Source organism: Cynoglossus semilaevis, chromosome 20 (assembly GCF_000523025.1).
Source record: "Cynoglossus semilaevis isolate Cse_v1.0 chromosome 20, Cse_v1.0, whole genome shotgun sequence".
Classification (NCBI taxonomy): domain Eukaryota; kingdom Metazoa; phylum Chordata; class Actinopteri; order Pleuronectiformes; family Cynoglossidae; genus Cynoglossus; species Cynoglossus semilaevis.
In genome coordinates this window covers 11,482,740-11,504,710 of record NC_024326.1, presented here as the reverse complement: position 1 = coordinate 11,504,710, position 21,971 = coordinate 11,482,740, and the positions used below count along the sequence as shown (strand labels likewise).

Sequence of the window (21,971 nt, the reverse complement as noted above, 5' to 3'; positions counted from 1 at the left end):
AAGCCTCCTTGATCCCTAATGTTGATCAGAAGACCTTTTATAAACGAGCCTGTTGATACAGTAACCTCCCAGAATGACTCACTGTGTGGGAGTGTAATGGAGAAATTCACTTCTGAATGAGTTTGGTTTGTTTATGAGTTGTTTTTCTAACTAAATTAATTTCATTTAAAATAATTAAACATTTTTGTCCTTTTAAAAATTGGTCGTATTGGTCGTATTTCATGCTTCAAAGTTGTACTGCACCAATATCTTTGGAAGAGTGAGCAGCAGCAACACAAACAGAATTGATGTTCAAGTTAACGATTAATAAACAGGATGATGCTGTGTATTCTCCACAGTTCCAGGGATGATGTCATCAGTGATGTCATCTGGCAGATTCCAAGACATGCCAGGACAGTCTGCCTTCAGCACTGACAACTTTTCTGGTAAGACTGGGGGATACACTGGTCATACAAAACATGGTTCACAGATAGAGCAGAGAATAATTTGGCTCATTACCATTTCAGATTTTTTAGAAAGTGTAAATTTCCAGTACACATATATACTCATAGATACCGGAGTTATTATGAAACATTTTCCATAAACTGCACTTTGTCACAGGTTTTCTCTTAAGTTTAAATTTCAAAAAAGTATAATGAGACTTGGTCCCTCCACCAGGCTTTCCTCAGTCCATGCTTGGAGGGACTGTGGGGACTGGTCTGCCACCGTTCCAGACCGCTGTAGGTACCAACCCTTTTGGCCAGACTGGGACTGGTTCAGCACTTGAAGTACAGAAGAGCTCAGGCCTGTTTGGTGTGGAAAACAAAACCACCACAAACACCAGTGGAGGCAGTCCATTTAAGACCAGCAGCCCAGGATTCCAGTCCATGGATTACACTGCAGGTATCAACAGTAGGTTTGGTCAGGCTGCATTTGCACACAGGCTGTGCAAACATCTGTGTAAACAGGGCAGGTTTTATTGTGTACCATATTTTCCAATTATGTGTCCTACTTTTTTCGTAGTCTGGTTTGTCCTGTGACTTATTTTTCAAAGCAAATTATATACGCTGTACCATCTACGTCCACAAGAGGGCACCGTTTACACTCTTTACAACCGAACGCTACTGCACCCTTGGCAAATAACACAACTAATCTATAAAGGCTTCCTGAGACTCACCAACCACATACATGGATTAGCATTGTGCTATATGGAGAAGGCTAGAGTTTCATTAGGCTAAGTTAGATATAATAAATAAACATGAATTAAAGAACCAGCACCAGTCCCACATCAACAGTCCTACGTCTGTGGGGTTTTTTGGGGTAAAAAATGTGCTTTAGTTTAGTTCCTGGTCTCTGTGGTGTTAGCCGCTGTAGTAGTTGTGCTGTTCCTAATACAGGGGGTTATAGAGAGCACCTTGGCCCCTGGACTGAATGTGTTGTCTTGATACAGTATCCAGTTCTCACTGTGTCTTAGTGCTGTGTTCATTTTGAACCACGTCTGTACCTCATACAACCACACGCACCATAAGTGAACTGTCACATGGAGGTGTGTTAACCTCAGACGAGGCTGTTAGCAGAAACGCTGGAAACAGAATGAGAAAGAACATAAATAATTGATTTTTAGAATGCTGTAGCATTCCACAGGTTCCACATTTATCATTTATCAATTAAGGAACTGTTTTGGAGTAGACTAAAGTGAGGTATTTGTTGCAGTACGCTGTTGTGACTTGTCACTAAATATTACACAGGTTAAAATGTACCCAGTTGTTTGTACTGTATGTATGACCTGCATGTGAAAAGTAAGAAAACCATCAACAGTATAGTCGGTGGTTAGACAGCTCTTCTGGCTTTTGGCTGGTTACTGATTCTCTGACACAGTACAGTATGTGATTGGTTCCACCTCTTATAAAATCCTCCCCCCTTCGGCAGCTCCTGTCCTCCCCTCCATCGGTTCTAAAGATGACATCATTCAGACATCCTCCACCTGTGAAGACAGACCTGAGAGAGCGGAGGGTGAGGATGGCACGCAGCAAAGTCTTAACAAGAAGAGGAGGGCGGGTCAGGACGAGGCCTTCGACTTCTTAGATAGCCACGAGAACGACGGCCGTGGGCAGGAGGTAGACGACGAAGAAGAAGCCGAAGAGAATTGGGAATGGGAGATCAGAGAGAGTGGAGGTGGGGGAAGAGTGAAAAGCAGGAAAACTAAGAGCCGGGCAAGACTTCCAGAGGAGTGGGGGGCGCCCCAGCAGCCAGTCTCCCCGACTCCAGCGACAGTGGCTCCTGTTTGGGGGACAGATGTTCAGTCCAGTGACTTCAAACCTCCAAACTACAGCTCCAGTTCTGTCCAACCCTCTGCCTGTACACAAATACCCACTGGTTCCACAAACCACACCAGCAACAGTAACGATTCCTCACCCAGACCCTATGAGCCAATGTGTGTGGACGATTTTTCTTTGTCGGCTACAGACGTGCAGAAAGAAGACAAAGGTTTGGCCATCAAACCTGAAGACAGCGGTCAGAGAGCAGCCGGTGCTGCCACCAAGAACAGTTTGGCTGGAAATGCGAGTGCCGGTCTGGCAATACTGATGAGTGACAATCTCAGCCCAGTCTCACAGACCTTCTCCTTCCTGGATTCAGTCCTGCAGACCCCTCAGGGCTCCACCCCTGACTCACAGACCACCACCCCCATCACCAACATTCCCTCTGCAGCTGCAGCTCCACTCACTAAGTCCAGCCCAAAAGAACCAGTCATCCCTGCCTCAGAAGTTCCTCAACTCTTTACCCCCACCTCCACAACTCTGACTACAGTCGGAACTGGTCTCAGTCAAAACGTCAAGTCGTTTAGTCCCACTTCCACCCCAGCCCCACCCGTCACTTTAACCTCACCCTCTATTAACAAAGCTTTTCCCACTTCATCTGATTCTCTGCCCGCAAATGTAGCCACTTGCCTTAGCTCTGCTGCAAAACCTTCCTCTGTCACCACCACAGCACACTCAGACCTCCAGGTGTCCTCCTCGCCACAGCCCACCCCACTGGAAGGTGGGTGAACTGCAGGATCAGTAATAAATAACAGTGGTCCTTTTTTGAAAAAAAGAGTGATTGTGGGCTGGAATATCAGGAAGTAAACCCTTCACTTGTCAGCTTCATTCACCGTCCTCGGTCTGTGGACTGACCATCAGACCTGCTCACTGCTAAATCTTTTCCTTTCTGTATTTGTTTTCATGACAAGACCTGGCAGGTAGATACAACGCAACCACTTCCTTTTTGTTCCCCTTGGGATATTTAAAATAGTTTTATTTTTAAAAAATCTAAACTTTTTTTTACAAATGCCATTTCTAAAAAAAATGGCAAAGCTTTTATGCACGTGAACCTTTTTGTCTGTCTTCACTTTTTAACACATTTTCTAAACAACTATAGGAATGTGAGGGTGGGATGGGTCAGTTGTAGGAATAAATTCTCACTCCGTAGACATTTAACCCCTGGAGAGAATAAACTGCTGTGTTTAACATTTTTGAAACACTTTTGAAAATTTGTTTGATTTGGATGATAATGTTGCTCTAATGACTTACTAAGATTTCTTTTTTTTCTCCTCTGTCTTTTTCTTCTTCTCATGCTAACAGTGTCTCCCCAGACTGCAGGTAAGACCAGCTTCTCTCTTTAAAAGAACTCTGTGCATTTGTATGGCAAATAATTGTATTTTAAAAAACTCTGTCAAAGCTGTACATTTAGAGCAACTGATTCCTGCATCTGCCATTCTGAAAACAACCAACAGAGGGCGTCAAATGACTATGTTCCCTCACTTGCTAAAAACAGTCTCGGGCAATGAGGTTTGCCACCGACTCTAAATGTTGGATTTTAAAAAAGAATTATAAAATTGTCACAGGTATTAAAAAAAAGTTCAAACAGACAAAGAAGAAAGGGAAAAATGATGAAGCAAAATTCATTATAATATCAAACGCTAAGTAAAACAAGACCACACAGTCAAAGAGAGGTTAAGGCGAATGCCTTACAGCAACAAGACCACAAGTTCAAACCCTGATGGTGAGATGAAGATGCTGAGATTTTAGAACAGCTGATTCCCTGGTGGATGGAATTAAAATGAGCGGATCAGAATAAAAACAAATGCTAAATAGTTGAAGGCAAAGTTGAAGAGGATGAGGTTGAGATGGTGTGGACATGTGTCAAGGAGAAGTGGTTGATTGTGCTGCCAGGAAAGAAGGGAAATGGAAGACAACATAAAGATCCATGAATGAAGTGAAAGACTAGAGAAAGATGTGGTTGTTGTAACAGTAGAGAAGCCAGCTGACGGATGGAGGTTGAGGGTGATGATCTTCTGCAGTGACCCCTAAAGGGAACAGCAAGACTTACCAATTAGGATGGAAATAGACCCTGAATACAGTCTACAGCCGAGACCTTTCATGCTTCTGATGGTACATAAGGTATATTTAGCCCAGCATGGTGCCTGAATGGTGGTGGCTTAATGAAGTCCTTGAGCCTTTTAAAAACTTGATTTTTTTTTCTCCTTGAGTGAGCTCAACATGAGCTCCGGGAGCTGCTGCTCAATGACACTTAAAGAACCAAACAGACAAGTGGCTCATATTTGTTGTCAGTTCCAACTTATGTCTTGCTCCACTTGGCTCACACAGACACACACTGCATTACATCAAACTCAGAGATTGTCTAGTCATTGTGTGTGCAGTCACTGAGAAAAACAAAATAAAATAGGCCAATCTGTCTAAATCTGTCTTTATCTCCAGCACGATGTTTCCTACGTATTTCAAGTGATTTTGTTGTATCACAGTAAAATATTAACTATACATGAGAGCATGTCTGCTGTTTTGTTTGTTTTTGGTTTCACTTCTTACATTAGAGGAAAAAAAAGTACTCTGTGAATGTTGAATACTGGCATCCTCCCGAGTACAGTCATCTTTATTATGACTGCTTCCACCTCTTCTACAGAGACTTCCACCTCCACCAGGAGACTCGTCTCAGTTTGTTAAAAGACGAGTGGCATCTTGTTGATTACAGTGGCTGTTATTGACTACAGAGTATTATTGAGATTATGTGGACACGAAGAAAATATACAGTGATGCAGGTCATAGGTTCCCACACGATAGACTATTATATAAACTATTAGCTCGTAGCTCGTGTCCTTCCTTTCTCTCCCTTACCATCATTCCACCCAACTAATTTTTTTTTCTACTTGCTTCTTCCATTCCGATCTTCCATCCTTCCTTTTTATTCTTCTTTTCTTCTCCGGTCATCCACCTTTCTCCTCTCTACTTCCTCTTTTCATCCATCACCTCCTTCATCTGTTGCCCTTCATCACTCAACATCCTGTTGCCACCGTACTCCACCCTCTTCTTCCTCATTCTCCATCCACTCTTTTGCCTCCTCCTCCTTATCGTCTCCTCGCTCACTCCCAGAGTCGCTGAATTCACAGTAACCGCTGCAGGTGGTTAGAGGAGGAGACAGGGTTTGAGGGGTGTTGGTGGGGACGAAGCAGGAGGTGTAGTCACAGCGAGACATGGGAGGCGGTTGCCGTAGAAACAACAAGGGGGTGTGGTAGAGGGAAGGAGGAGAGGTTTACTGGGTGTGACAGTTGGCAAGGTTGAAGGGTAAAAATAGAAACACTCAGAAAAGATCACCCACTCCCTCCTGCCCCTCCCCAATCTAACAACTACCCTACTTCCCCATCCCTCTCTCTCTCTCTATCTCCCTCCCCCCCCCCCCCCCCCCCCCCAGGCTAATGTTGATCAGCTATGACCTTCAAATGGAAGATTTATGTCTGTATGCAGAATGCTTAATATTTGAATTATTCATGTGTTTTGTTTTTTTTAAGATGTGATACACCTTTGTTTTTTATAATTTCTGATCAGGCTTTGGCTTAAAAACAGCAAGGCTATCCCTGACAAACTCAATGACTGGACTTTTTTTGTCATCTTGGCATAAGCCATACGTGTATGTTGCAGATGACTGGGTGCCAGTTTGTTAGCCGTGATGTGCTGTAAGAAGCTTAATACGGAAGCCAGTATTTTCTCAATATGTTTAAAATAAAACTTCAAAGCAGGGGTTTGACCCAAATGTGTCAGGACGGAACAGCTGACTACTGGTGGTTCTCAGGTTAGGGGTATTTGCCATAATCTGTCAGTGCTTTGTGGTTTTGTCAAGATGAGCCGTCGGCTGCCACAGACATTAGGGACAACATTACTGCCATTACAAAGGTTTTTATGGACAGAAGAGCTTGGACTAGACTAATGATTTCAAATCACTGTGAATGAGCTGTGAGAGATTGAGTATATATATATGTATATATATATATATTCCATATATATATATAAATACAAATATAAAAATGCACATATACACACACATACAGTTGGTGGCCGTTCGGTAACCTAATATGTCCAACAGTGCACTCCACATGGTTGCACTCACTAAAACTAATTCATATTCTCCGTGGTGTCAGTTGTGTGTAGAGTTGGATTCCTAAAATATCACTCGTTCTTATTCTAGGTCAGCTTTGGGGGATCAAAAGCCAGTCCTCTCTAACACTTTCTCAGTATAAAGTGTTTGGAGGTTTCATCCAGTTACATCCACATGCTGTACATGGGTAAATCTTTTTTTTTCTAGGTCAACATTACGATAGGGATGGATAAAGCTCCCAAGTAACAACATACTGATGAAGTAAAAAAACATGATTATTTCTTTTATAACTTTGAATCCTAATGAAAGCCTGACCAGCTGAGCGTCATCACCACAGTCAGCTGGCTGTTTGTTTCTCTAAATTATATGGCAAACTACACTTCCATCAAGGCAAATACAACCAGTAACCCACCAGGACAGCCTTCAGTGACACGTCTGTTACCTCCCTGTTTGTCTCTCGTTAAGAATCAACTGATGAGCAGCGGTTGTGGAAAGGCGGCTGAAATAACAAGGAACAGAAATGAATGAATTTGTGTGGAAGCTGTTGCACATGTGCACATTTATTGCAGTTCTGTGTCGTCTTATTGTAACCCAGGGCCAGAGATTTTTGCTCATATGAATGAGGGATTATGCCTTCTGTAGTCATGTGACTGTGATGTAAGAGAGAGAGAGAGAGAGAGAGAGAGAAAGGGAGGGAGGGAAGGAGGAAGAGCAAGGTGCAATTTAGTCCCACAGATGATCTCTGCAGCGCTCAGAGAAAAGACGAGAACAGACACACACACACCCACACTTCTTTTTTTGCCCGTAAACACACGCACAGATTTTAAATGACAACTTTGAGCCATTAACCAAAGAAGGATTTATCACTTCCAGCATTTTTTAAAGCCCATGACAGATTGGACACTAAGGACATTTTAACCTCTTGGACAAATAACTTACTGGAGACATCAGAAGCATGAGGACAAGTTGAAGACGGAGCCTGAGAAGTGCACTAAAAGACAACAGAAAGAGTTTATCTTTGAAAAATTACTGGAAATAGAAAGGACCAGACAACAGAGCGGTACAATGTCCTTCCTGTCTGGATCACCCCGGCAGCAGCCTGGTGTTATGAGCGGAAGCAACGGCTACGGACAGCATTCCAGTGGACACCTGCAGCATCAACAGCAGCAGCACAAACCCTCCAACACCCTCTCTGGTGCCGTCATACCAGCAGTCGGAGCTCAGGAATGTGACTGGCACTGCCGAGGCCAGGCAGCACTGGCGGGGCAAACCCCAGCTGACAAAACATTAGCAGAGGATGAGGCCAGGGGCAGAAACAGGACTGAGGTGGCATCACCTGGGGCAGTGTCAGGAGCTACAGCCACTCAGAGCTTCAGAATGCCAGCACTGAAGATAGAGGAGGTGTCCAACAGAGGTAGACTGAGGGAGGAGGGACACAGGTCGGAAGGGATAGGTGGGTTTTTAGGAAGTGCAGGACAGAGTCCAAGCAGCCCTTCGTCTTCCCACTCCTCACCTTCATCCTCGTTATCCACCCCTACCGTCTCACCTGGGAAAGTTGAGATCCCCGGACAAAGCCATATGCAACGAAATGACGGACTGTTCATCCAAGGACACCAGGTGACTACACACAGCCAGTTCACGCATCCTCCTCCTAAACAACAAGCCCAAGAACTTGAGGAAAGAAATACAGCTTCACTTACAGTGGGCAGCACTTCACTTACAGACAATAAAAACAATCATCCACCATCTCCTTCAAGAAAGGAAACTGTTGACAGTGAACATGTTGATGCTCCTCCTCCACCTGCTGCTGACTTACCAGGGGTTAACGCTGCTGCCAATGCCCAGCTCACAGCAGGCTCACTACCAGCCACGAAAACAAGAGCGGCGTTGAGCAAAAAAGACATAGACCAAGCCGAACTCCATGTCCAGAATGTAAAAGTGGTGCCTGGTGCAACTGAAAACAAGGAAATAAAAACTAGCCTCTCCAGTGAAGTGCCCCAGCGAACTACAGTGAGACGCACCATGTCTGACTGCTCTCACTTGTCTGTCCCCATGCTGATGGCTGAAACGTACCCCACCGTTGTCAGAGGGTCTCCTGCTCAGATGGCTAACGTTCCAAACTTTACTCTTATGGGATCAGCATGTCCACCCAGAGCACCATACCCTCACGTCGCTGTCCGACGCTCATTCACACTTATGGACAGCACGGAAGCCGCTGCTGCAGTGTCGATGATGTCATCTCAGCTCATGACGTCACCAGTACTGCCGTCATCGCCGCCCCCCAGGAGGCATCACGACAGCTACGAGACAAACTTTTTACTGCCTGTCCCACTCCCTACTGGACCTTTTATTTCCCCCAGTCAAGATGGCAAACTAGGCACCGTGGGTAAGAGTCCGTCTGTGGTTTCTGTGGTCAGTAAAAATAGTTCAATTTGTGGAATACTGTTGATCTGGTTCTCAGGAAGTTTAGAGCCAAAATAAGACATTTAGTCATCCAATAACAAGCTAATAACTTTGTGAATCACTGATACTGGAATCAGCGTGCAGTGTCGTTTCACACAAACCTCCAGTTTTGTCAAACCTGCACAGACACGCCGGCCTGATCTGTTAGAACAGTGTTCTGTCTGTACAGGAGCTCATTAGTCCCTGAGACAATGAGGTGTGTGTTCTCATGGTGGTCTCCTTTATCTGGAGAAGCTGACTCTGTTGTTCTGACCTGTCACACTTCACTGTGTCAGACTCAGATGTCTCAAGGCTGTGACCTGTCCGTAGTGTGGTTGGTTCACACATTAAAGCAGTTTTGTTTGGGAAAGGATCAAATGCTAACATTACAGACCGTGGCTGGAATCACATTGGTACAATGCTGTTAGATCTTCTAATTAGTGATTCACAGACATGTTATCCCTGTAGGACCCTGGTGACTGTGTAGGTAGTGACAACTAAGTGGTTGTGAAGACAGATGCACTGATACATTTAACACCTGGTCATAATAAGTTATTAATTCATCTTCTACCCCTGAGTGGGTTGTTTACAGAGGAAGCTGCAGCCAGTGTTTGCTGGGATTCAGTGAAAATAAACTCAAAATGTAGTTGCATATCGTGGCACCAAGAGTCAAGAAATATAAAATATAACTCCATCTACGGTGCATAGTCCTTTCTGAAACAATAAATAATTCAGTCAGAAATTGTTTTCTAGAAAAAACACATTTCCCCCCATTTTGTTTCTTTTAGTTAATGTATATTAAAGTAAGCCTCAACAAAAATGACATAATTACTACATTGTTGCATTTGAGCAACATTAAATCCAGTTTTGCTCATCATGAATTCTATCGCTAGAGTTTCTTCTGGATTCTGATACTGGTCTGTGAATCAGTGGGGTGAATCACTTGTTGGCAGTGTAACCACAGAATGTTAAAAAACACTGTGGGCATTTTACATTGAGAAAGAAAAATAAATCAGTTTGAGCACTGTGTATACATATATGATGTCGGTTACTACTGAGGTAGTCCAAACACATGGTACTAACTCATAAATGGTCAGTTCTGATGACCACCTGAGGCCCGCTCCAGTCCAATCCATTCCATTCAATCAGTCAAACAGCACTTTCACTTTCAACATGTCCTCTTCACGCCTTGCTGTTCATACCCTGCCAGCGCAGACTGCAGGAGGTGGAAGCTGCGGCGGGATCAAACAGCCTGTATTTCAAATAAAAGAGACAACCTGCTCTACCAGCTGATTCACAGCCGTTACCAGAACAACAACAACAAACACATTTGGTTTCTTTTGATCACATGTTTGAGGCACCTGTGATGCACCGCCTTAACAGATCCTTTAAGTTTGAAACAAGTGTGTTGTTGGATGTTGTCTTCATTGCCAATCTATTTATGTAGCAGGATATTTAATTAGGGGCCACCATGAGGAACATCAGTGCCTATGTCAGCCCGTAGACCACCAGTTTAATCCTACTGGGTAACTGAACGCCTGTATCTTAAGAGGTTTAAGGGATGGAAGATAAATAAATGAATGATATTAACAGGGTGACATCAAATACGTTTCACACTAACATAAAAGACAATCACTTGAATACCTCGATATCGTCACATCATTTGTCTTATTTCAAAAGTTCCCTAGAATAAATCAGTATTTCTAATTGAAAAAAATGTGAAAAGGGAAAAGACATAGGCTGTACAAGGTTTAAATTTTGACTGAATTGTACTTGATTTGCATCCCACAGTAATTACAGGGCTCCTGTGAGTACATTCCATTTCCTGTCATTGTAGTCTTTTCTTCTGTCAACTCCCGTCATTATATTTTCTGTGCGTATTTCTTTTGTGCCGCTGATTCGTCATCCATTCAGCCGAGTTTTTAGACACCACTCCACAGAGACCCACTCTCACATTGATTGGACATCGACTCTGTGCTCATTCAAATATAGAGCAGCTATTTCTGGTATCACATGTGTAAGTGCACACAGATGTGTCGAAGAAAAGACTAATGATGCAAGGAGGGTTTTAAAGGCGCATGACACCTGAGACGAACACAAGACAGAGTGAGGGTGCAGCAAAGACACAGGCACAAAGACAGACTACAGCAGAGCATCTCTCATTTTTTTTCAACTCTCTATTTGCCTATCTTAGTTTTTCGACCTTCAAACATTTTCTTATCGCTGGTGATGTATCAAAAACAGGTAACAGGTAAAATAAATGTTTCTTAGAAATGTCGCAGTTTAGATTTCACAAAATAACAACACAAACAACACATTTTCTAACGGTTGCTGTAGTGTTAGTGTTGGTCCAGTAATGTTCTGGGTCATGGTAAATTAAGGTGATTTAATTCAATGTCCACCAGAGGCTTTATAAGATACAATGCACCTCAACACAATTAATTAACCTCCAATAGCTCTGTATGACATTTAGCGCTGTTCAGACAGGAACATTATTATCATAGCTTAAGAGATTAATGCATTCATTTAATTTTAAACTGAATGTATTAGCCCAGGCCTACGTGGAATATATTGAATAATTAAAATGATGAATGGATTTAGTTGTTAAAAGTTACCATGAAAAATATAATTTAAGGGTGAAGCTCATAGTTTTGTTCAGTTATAACGGTATTTTTCAATGATGAGAATTCCAAGTTTAAAGATTTAAACGCACATGCACATACCATTCTACACTATACTATAATATACCTACTTTCTAACACCAGCCTTGTGCAATCTAGTAAAAAACTGTTTTCCTTCTTCATTTCTGGTTTGTTTTTTATTCAGTATTGTGTGGTTCCAAAACTTGATGCCCACCAGTGCACAAGTGCACATCAATTTTCAAACTCTATCCATGTCCTGAGCCATGCGGCTGCATTTTAAAACAAGGTTTTGTAAAACCCGTGGTGCTCTCATCAAGCTGTCAGCCATAGAGGTGCGTCAGTTTTATACAGTGTATAAAAGGAAAGCTAGGCCTACATTAGCTTTGCCTCTCTTTCCAGGGAAACGCTGAACGCTGGTGTTAATTGTGTGTTCCAAGGCTTTTGAGTTCAGGAGCCGGAGATGTAATGGATTTGAAAGGGCTATTATTATTTGATTTGAACGGAGGACGACTGGAGGTCAAGTAATGAGCTGCAATTTGTTGTGCTGAAATAGAAAGACGAGCAGCGTTTTAAGCCTCGTGCACTTTGAGAACTGTGTTTGTGTACAGTGGATTAAACCTGGCCGTGACCCCGGACGCATGTGTTTGGTATTTGCAAAAAGAAGAGCACAGGTTTTATTTTTGTTTGTTTGCCATGATGACGTCGGAAATGTTTTACCTCACGCTGCGCAAATAAAGAAAGGATTACTCTGCACTTTCTGTCCTGTGTAGATTACTGTGTACTCCAGCTTTACACTGCAAAATACTCTCTGGTGGAGGACATTAAAATTCATGCAGTAAATATGCAGAACATGTAGTAATTGATACATTTGATCCTAGAGACTTAGAGAAAAAATCCTGTAGCTCATTTGCACGAAACATAAAAGCTTGCAGTGGGAAAAATGGATGCCTGTTTTATTTATAGAAAGACTGAAGACGCTATAATTTACCTTTTTATATTTCTGGTGTGATAACCAACCATTTATCCTTCATTTTTCTATTACACAAAAGCTAAATCTTCCGTACCAGAGACCTTCCATTAGCTGTAACATTGGTGATAAGAATATTAAAACTCTAGTAACTTGACATCTGACAATAATCACTGGGGATTTTCTCTGTCTGCCTGGTTCTGATTAAACAAGAGCCAATTTGATCTCTGTCTTACAGTGAAAGCTGACAACAAAGACAAGCCTGAAAAGATTGATGTCACACCTGCTAAGACAGAGAAGACGGACATCTTTGACAAGAAGGACAAGGTGGAGCCACAGAAGAAAGATGACGGACCTGACAAGAACCAGAAATCTGATAAGATTCAGATGAAAGAAGAGGAAAAGATGAAGACCATCAACACGGACAAAGACAAGGCCAATGAGAAGACAGAGAAGGTGGACAAACCAGAGAAGACCAACAAGGATGAGAAGAAGAAGGAGGAGGAGACAAAGGTGGTTGAGAAGGGAGGGAAAGGAACAGCCAAGTCTCCTACAAACAACAACGGCAAGATGTCACCGGAAAGCAAGAGTAAGGTAAGACTAACGCACCTGCGTCCTCTCCTGAACACTAATGCCTTATCTACAAACGGGTGGAAGAGCCTGCAGAAAAAGTTTGGGGAACCATTGACCTACTGGATGAGAGAACATCCACACGTGGAATATCTGATCTACTGTCTCACTATATTTACATCTCCTTCTTCGATCTGCTTTACAAAATTAAACTGCTATAGAGTCTAATATGTTTGAATCTTTTCCCTCTTCAGTACATTTATTTACATGCGTCACACAGAGAACCAAATTGCTCTGCAGCTGAGGTCCAAGCCCAGGCAACGTGACAAAGCTGAATTTGAGTCTAATCCGAAAATAGGCCCTTTGTCCTGATTCTGTTGGGAGTCTGTCGCTACACACCACCGCCTGGAGTGCGCTGTGGGAAAACACACGTTGTTCAGAGTTGAAAACAACCAAATGAGCAACGTATAAAAGTACAGAGCGATGTATAAAAGTACTACATTATAACTTGACACTAAGACATTTAGAATTCACATAGGTTCATATAGCCAAACATGCGAAAAATATAGCAAAATATAAGTCTGACCAACCAAAGGTTAAGGACCGTTCAAACCTCTTTACCATCAGGATATTCAGAGAGGTCAATTAAAAGCCTCCAAGTAAGAAAAAACTGCAGGTTCAGGAACTAAAAAAACAGAACTCATGACTCCGTTGACCACCTACGCCCTCGCTGGGCGTTGAAGAATTGTGGGAGTTCCTCCAGCACACTAGGCATCATGATTGAAGTATAGATCAGGTTCTCACCGCAGCAGCTACAGTAACAGTGACCGCTCTGATTCCCATCTGTTTTGATTCTCTAATATCATTCCATGGTGGAAAACACACACCTGTGTCAAACATGTTGCTGAACATTCATACAATCCATCTTTACACTTAATTCCAGGCTCCAGAAAATGGTTTGACTAAGAAACGTCCGCCTGTTCCTAAGGCCACGCCTACACCACGAGCAGCTCCTAATAAGAATGATTCTGCTGTACCTCCTGCAAACAAAGCTCCTGGTACGTGCTCACTGACACCACACAGAAGTTAGACGTTGTTTACCTCCGCATGTTTGACCTTTGTTAAACGGAACTCTTTTCAGTACTTGGAAAAATATTTACTTGCTGCCATTAAAGAGCTATCATTTATATCTAACTCGAGGGATGTTATCACAAGCCTTTGAAGAAAACATAACCTTGTTTTTTTTTTATCACATAACAAACAGAATATCACCTCCAGACGTGAGGGAGCGATGACTCAGTCGGAGCTGTGAGCTCACACTGGCATTTTGCTTTTAAACTCTGTGAAAATACAACTAATTTTGCCAATTGAAATGTTGAAATAGTCTCAGTTAGTGATAGATGAAGTTGAAGACATGACTCACGTGTTTATAAAATGAACAACCCTTTTGTTTTTATCTTTATATAACATTTAGATTTAATGTAAATGATTTCTTATATATATTTACATATAATATATTATATATATTTATTTTTATATATACTTACAACAATATCAAAATCAAAATAAAAAAAATGCACTAAATTACTCTGACTATTTCTCCCGAGCCATGGGAAAATGCTTCACAAAGATGGTGACAAAAAAAATGTTATTTTTACTGCTGAAAATGTTTGTTAAAGAATGGATTGGATTTGGTGACAGCAGTGAAATCAATGTGTTTTATAATTAAAACAGTGAGTCAAAAGCTTAAAGGTTATAAAAAGGTGTGCTATTTTAAACCAAAATACGATTGTTGCAGCTTTAAAGGTTAAGGTAGGTCGAACTGCATCACTTTTGTCTGCAACAGTAAACGCTCATTGCCCTTTTGGAAATCAATTAATGTATTAGTATTATTATTGGAATTGATTTAACAATATACCCCGAGGTATCTGTGCAGTTGGAGAGGTGGGATACAGAACATTAACTAAAAAAAAAACTAAAAAAAAAGTTTCTTAAATGTTTTCTACCACACAGCCAACAAGACTGACAAGGCTAAAAGCAAGACGGGAGACATCAAGAAACCCAAGAGTACAGGTAAAAAAACACACACACACTATACCCAGTTTACAGTACTCGTATATGTATGTAGTATTAGTTGAACAATATTTCCTCCTTGAACTGCACAACGTCATGTGGTCTAGAACATCACAGTGTGTACAACTTCAATGGACAACATTAAATCCACTGTGGGTTTATTGACTCAGACAAACTGTAAATTATAAAACATAAAAATATATTGAGAATAAAGGTAAAATAAAATAAAGTCAAGTGCTTGGATTAGCTGAGCAGTGATGACGATCGTCGTGACAGATGAAAGGTCTGGACTATTGTTACACATATGTGCCAGTTATTTTCTATGGTTTTATTTTTCTGTAGCTCGCCCCCGCCCAGCCTCCTCCACCACACCTGCTACTCCTGCTGCCTCCACAAACGGTGACACCAACGCCACTCAACGCCGCCGAATCATCACTAAACCCCCTGTGCCCAAGCAAGTTCCAAGCAAGATAGAGAAGAAGCCAGCAGCACCACGTACTAATCGAAGCCCTTATCCCAGCAACGCCCCGACACCGGATCTGAAGAACGTTCGCTCCAAGATCGGGTCCACTGATAATATCAAGTACCAGCCAGGAGGAGGGAAGGTAGGAGAAACCCAGACAATAATCAGTTAATAGTCTGAGACGATTGATAATTCATTGATTGTTAATAGTCTGGCCTGAGGCTGAATGTATTTGAATGGAATGAATTCATCCCTCCGTCAGTTTGGAGAAAAGACCCCCGGCCTCAACATTTTCTGGCAGCTGTTCTGTGTCATATCAGGTTAGGTGAGCACACCTCTCTGAGTTGCTGCTCTGGCCGAAATCAGTGGCATTTTTCACCAGATTGATGTGTCGTGGCCAGTTTTATGTAATGATTCAGTGACTCATCATTTTCCCTTGAAACAACAACAACAGAGTGCAAGCGGCACATCAGCATGAGCTCCATTTCTCTCAAAATGACAACATAAAGATAAAATATATTTAGGTGACAGCTTTACTGGATGGATTAAATCACTGGATGCTAAATTTGATGTTTATTATTTTCAATAACAGGTAAGAGCCACATGAAAATAAAGGTTTTGTCAGACTTCCTTCTCTCCTTAAAGACTTGATGATTTGAACTTGAATGGTTCAATTTAGTCCCATTTTTTTATATTTCTAAAATCTGAACATTTTAATTGTCCTGAATCTTAAAAATGTTGACATTCTTACAAATAATAAGTCCCTTGGACAATCATTACAACTTCATTACAGCATAACATAGGTATTGACCTGTTACCTATGTAGGTAGACAAAGGTCATTTTATATTAGCTTGCAATCCAAATAAATTGTGTAGGCATCCACGCTCTAGAAAAACGTTTTTTCAGGCTATTTTTAAGGGTTATATTATATTGACAGGTCAAAAGAAAATGAAGGAAAGAGAAAGAGAATAAATGAGAAAAAAATGTCCAGAAGAGTGCAGGTAATTCTACTGAAGTAGACCAAATTCTAATTACCATTCAAACATGCTCAGTGGAGCATGTAAAGTGGCTCATTTGGTTCAGCTGATACTAAATTTGTATCTTGATTACACCAGGCTCTAAATGACTTTGAATGAAAGGTTCAGTGATGAGCTGAGAGCAGAGGCTTCAGTCACAGACTGCCAGTTGTTTCTTTGACTGAAGGATCATTTGCATAGTGAGAAAACCTTGGTGAGTCAGTCTTGAAGTTAGATCACAAAAAAAAACAGGTCACATAGTAAGGCACAAGCTGAATTCAGTGGATGTGTCACGAAAAGGTGAGGCACATACTGACGCTGTCAACACAATAGCTGGTTCTGTTGCAGATCTTTCTCTTCATTCCTGTCTATTTTTTCTACATTCTCAGGTTTCTTTATAGTCTACAAAATGTGCAGGATTAGGTCGACTGTTCACTCCAAATTGACCGTAGGTGTGAATGTGGGTGTGAATGGTTGTTTGTCTCTATGTGCGACCCTGTGGTGGACTGGGGAACTGCCCAGGTTGCACCGTGCCCTTGACGTACGTCACCAAATGTGACCTCTGCTTTTAATCCATCACCAAAGTGAACAGTGGAGCAGTGTGTGGGGACGGTGCCTTGCTCAGAGCACCTCAGTGGTAACTTGGCAACTGGAGGACTCAAACCTTCTGGACCCTAGTCTGCTTCCTTAACCACTAAACCACCACTGAAAGATGTGTAAAATAATAAATGATACTAGCTCACTTTAATTTCTTCACTGGCAAGACTTCAGTTAAGAGAGAGCAATTTCTGTGACTTAACCGAACAGTTTCTGCAGAGCAACAGTGCAGACAGTGTCAGACAGGATGATCATGAGCCCGAGGCTGGAGGTGAAGGATGTGTAGTTAATAGTTGTCAGTGAATAGTTCCTTTAAAAACTAAAGAAATAATACAAAATGTCCACATATGTATCTAATAGACGTGATGGTAAAAGTTTGTATTTGATCCATCCTGACTTTCATATTCTTTCCCTGACACTGACTGTATTAAGATCCACCCATTTCCTTCCACTCCATATACCGTATGTCATATATTTTACCAACTCTGTATCCTCATCACTCCATCCACTCCTCCACCATCTATTGTGTTGTGGTACATTTGTGGTTTTCTGGAGGTTCTTTGACCGCGGGGTGGTTATCTCCCCAGGTCTCCTCCACCCAGAACAACAAGACATCAGACCCCAGCGCCCTTGCCACCAAAGCCAAAGTGAGTCCCACCCATTGACACCCTCACACCTCATGCAAACCTTCCTCCTCTCACTGTATTCAGCACCTTAAACCAGGCCTGTCTATAGGGTCAAACAAAGGTATTCTTGACAGTTGACAGAAATCAACAATTCCGTATCAGATACTTTTGGCTAAAACAGATAAGAGACGTGTTTTTTGTGTGTAAAGACTCTACATGGATGTGATTTCGATTTTTTACTAATTCAGTAAAATTGTGCCCTTAAGGAGGGCTGTCCAAAGTCAACGAACAAAAAGTTTGTAATGCACTTGTCAGATCCGTACAAATTTAAAATACGTGTCGTGACAATGTCTGTTAGAACCAGCAAGTACTGTATGTGTGAAGGTGAAAAAATGATACCGGGTCTGAAAATATTTAAACGATGAGTAACAAGGAGTTTGACCTATTAAGAGCAGTGTTATTACCCCAGGAAATGGGCGAGTGTTAACAGCTATAACAAGTAGGAGCCAGGTTCCACGTACGGTGCTGGATGTGTCTGCCCATAAGAACTAGTTTTCCCCACTATCTAGTTTAGCCAGACCATTAAAAATCTATTGTTAGAGTTAGAAAGTCAAAAAAATAGTCAAAGACATAAAACACATATACCATAGTCATACACAGTCAGAGTGATTAATGTGCCTTGTCTAAAAACTATTTTTGAGGATACAATCTCACACATGCAGAACTGGCACAGTCCAACTCTCAGGTTCGCTGACTGCTGCAACATTTTGGTTTCCAATTTCCTGATGGGTGACTGTACACACAAACAGCTTCACATGTAGAAGTCAGACGATCAATCACTAATCAATTTCATTCTTTGCTGTCCCTACGTTCTCTGGAGGACAAACTGCTGGTGGGTACTCTGCTCTGGTAAAATATCAAAGTGAGTCAAATGGCACTGCTGGCATCAGCGTACACAGAGCAGCTGACCTTCACGACCAATGACAAACAGCACAGGCATCGTTCAAAGATGACGGCAAACGTTCCGTCAGCACAAAGATCTGAGACGTACACGTGTAGTTTGTCAGTCCTGACAAAGAGACAAGAGGAATTTTTCGTGGACATTTTTGAGAAAATACTATTGTTGTGTGGACAGTCTCCAGTTCCATGCTGAATTGTCCTGCTTCACATATTTGTAGATATGAGTGTTGTTGAGACCCCCGTCTTCAAAGTTTCAAATCTTTACTAAACTTTTTTTGTTTTTAAGTTTGCACAGAACTGATATTACTGCACGGAATGTAATTACAATTTGGTGCAGTTTCCCCCACTGTGGGACAAATGAAAATATCGAAAGTGAGACAAATTTGACGTGATGTGCCTTCCCTGCAGTAACTCCACGTCCCCTAGTGTGGGGCCACCCCGCACTTTGGGTAACAAAGTGTGTGTGTCCCAATGTGTGACATATTTCACTGTTGATTTTTCTTTCTTTTTTTAAAATACATTTACATTTACTGTGAAACAAAGTTTGACAGTACTGTGTTAGGTGAGTTTTTGATATTCACACATAGAGGGGTCGTATGCTTCTCATTCTGACTTACACACACGCAAACAGGTAGTGCATGCATGCTTCAGATGTGTGTGTGTGTGAAAGAGAGAGAGAGAGAGAACTAGAGCGGGGACAATTTAGCGCTAACTGCTCAGTGACTCATCGTTTGCCTGTGCTACCTGCGTCACTGTGCCATTTTGGGGAGGGGAAGACTAAGACAAATGGTAGAGGTTTTAGAAGAAGGTGTCTCAGATCTCCATTTCCTCTGGTCCTGTTATTACACTTATCGTCTGATTGCTGCCCTCACCGTCTGGACGGTGTTTAATGAAATAATGATCGAGACCAAAGTCTGTCCACCTGTCTGCCATTTCTCTTCTTCTGTTTGTGTCTCTAGAGTTTTGAAGCCAAAATCAACACATAGTAGTAGAAAAGTACAGACAGCGACAACATCAGTTGTTACGAAGGTATTATGTTCAGACAGTGCAATATTTATACTTCAAATATTCAAAGATGTATCATTAAACCGTCAACAACACTTACATCAACATTGATGTAAAAACAGTCTTTCGTTAGGGAGCATCAACAAAGTATTTGATAATAAGAAAATAGCGGTTATAATAATACATACGGCTTCATTCACGGTTGAACATGAAACCAATAATTACTCATTATTGGTCCATTCAATTCGTGTTGTTATATTAATGTAAATCTAAGTACGGAACTTAGAAAGTAGGCAGGTTTGATTTCCAGTGAAGGTCTTCTGTTAAACTTCCCACTGATCTGCTCTCTTTCACTGCTTATTCCAGTTTTCTGTTCTTTCTTCTTCTTTTGTTGTTTCCTCCCTTCCTTCCATCCTTTCTTGCTGTTCCTAGGTTCAAATAGTGCACAAAAAGCTGGACTTCAGCCATGTCACGTCTCGCTGTGGTTCCAAGGACAACATCAAGCATGTCCCTGGAGGGGGTAATGTAAGAGCTGCCGCCTTTGATTAGAGTGGACGCTCATCTGTCAAACTAGTTTTGGTTTGGACAGTTGAAAAGTAGGGATCAAATGTGAATCTTGTCTATTTGATATTTACTTCTTACATTTTGTAACTTTACCTTTTTTGTTATATTACTTCTATATAACTGGAGGTGTGTACAGTCAACCCACTTAGGAAATGCAAATCTATGGCTAATACAAAATTAAAAATTCAATAATAGCAAATGAAATAAAATCAAATATATTCCTAAACATGTTTAGTTTATAGGAAAAGTATAAAAAAAACTATTCTCACCCAAATATAGATGCATTTGATAATATCCTCAATTAGCTGATATTATCGGACATCCATACATCTGACCATAAATGTCAATCAATCAACCAGTTATGGTTTCAGCAGTCCTAGGTTGGTTAAAGCCAATGTGTGATTATCATCATCAAACCTACGAGTCGACTTGACCTTGTGACAAACTGGGATGAGGTCAGGAAGATGTTTTTTTTAGTCCAGTGATGTCTGCTGCTGTCAGAGCATTTAGATGTTCTCACTGTGATCCTGAACACACGCACTCCTGACATGACAACAGCCTAACAACCGGCTGCTCCCGCTCCTCCAATTACAGCCTGTCTTGATTTCTCAGCATCATTTACCAGCCTAAGAAAACAAACAGGCGCTCTCTCTCTCTAAGAATAGAACAGGTCAGACACCAAAGTGTTTGTTTGTCTGACATTCTCTCACATTTTCTTTTAAAGCAAACACAATGTTGTTCTCCCTGCAGATGTCGTAGTACAAAAATGGGAGCTGACAATTGTTTAAAGAATTTGGTATTGAAGTCAAAAAGAGAACAGCTGGATACAGTTAGTGTCCAATTACAGAAGATTTGGTTCAATGTGATTTATTTTCATTTCACTTTAGGTGCAGATCCTGAGTAAGAAGATTGATGTGAGCAGGGTGACCTCCAAGTGTGGCTCCAAGGACAACATCAAACATAAGCCAGGTTGAACTTCACACTTTTGCCCCCTGTTATTTCCTGTCTTTACCCTCTTCTACATCTTCTTATCCTTTTCTTACCCTAGGTGGTGGCGATGTGAAGATAGAATCCCATAAGATGAACATTAAGGCCAAGTCTAAGATCGGATCTCTGGACAATGTGGATGAAGGAGATGCGCAGACCAATGGACACAAGGTCACACTAATACTTTGTATGGTATTTTTAATAATGCAATATTTACTACCAATAGTAGTAGGAAGAGTAGAGGTAGACAGTTAAAGCAGACATCAATTCTCTTGGTCTGCTGACTCACTGTGCTTTTACTAGCCATCACCACTAGATGGTGTAATACATAAAGAAAAAGAAGTCTGGGGACTTGTATGTTTACATGTCTATCTGTCACGTGATGCCAGTGTTATCTTATTTGGATACAGGAAGAAAAGGCAGAGCAGAAGACATCTTCACCCACAAGTGGTGCTCCTGCTAGAAGCCCAGCAGGCGTTGCCAAGGCAACAGCACCAGGAGATGTTGCCAAGGAGAATGGGGTGAAGGAGTCTGCACCTGCTCCCTTTGGGGGAGATGGACTTAGCGTAAACAAGCACATCACTCAGACAAGTGGGTGTAAACACATGCAAACACACACACAGCTGCGTATTTAGCATTTTGGTGATGTCATG

At 41.6% G+C, this 21,971-nt stretch overlaps 1 protein-coding gene across 4 annotated transcripts in view; it reads left to right on the top strand.

The window, feature by feature from the left end:
- map4l (microtubule associated protein 4 like) overlaps positions 1-21,971 on the top strand; it is a 32,111-nt gene that overhangs the window by 4,244 nt on the left and 5,896 nt on the right. The window contains exons 3-14 of one of the 4 annotated variants that reach the window (XM_008334700.3): positions 339-425; positions 658-882; positions 3,600-3,617; positions 12,695-13,050; positions 13,970-14,084; positions 15,040-15,099; positions 15,442-15,704; positions 17,764-17,823; positions 20,200-20,292; positions 21,219-21,300; positions 21,380-21,489; positions 21,729-21,909. In XM_008334700.3, coding sequence (XP_008332922.1) covers positions 339-425; positions 658-882; positions 3,600-3,617; positions 12,695-13,050; positions 13,970-14,084; positions 15,040-15,099; positions 15,442-15,704; positions 17,764-17,823; positions 20,200-20,292; positions 21,219-21,300; positions 21,380-21,489; positions 21,729-21,909 — 1,650 coding nt within the window. Of the gene's footprint in view, positions 1-338; positions 426-657; positions 883-1,685; positions 3,019-3,599; positions 3,618-6,873; positions 8,792-12,694; positions 13,051-13,969; positions 14,085-15,039; positions 15,100-15,441; positions 15,705-17,763; positions 17,824-20,199; positions 20,293-21,218; positions 21,301-21,379; positions 21,490-21,728; positions 21,910-21,971 lie in introns of those variants that run through there. The other 3 variants (XM_025066156.1, XM_017042256.2, XM_017042257.2) reach the window with 3 other exon arrangements.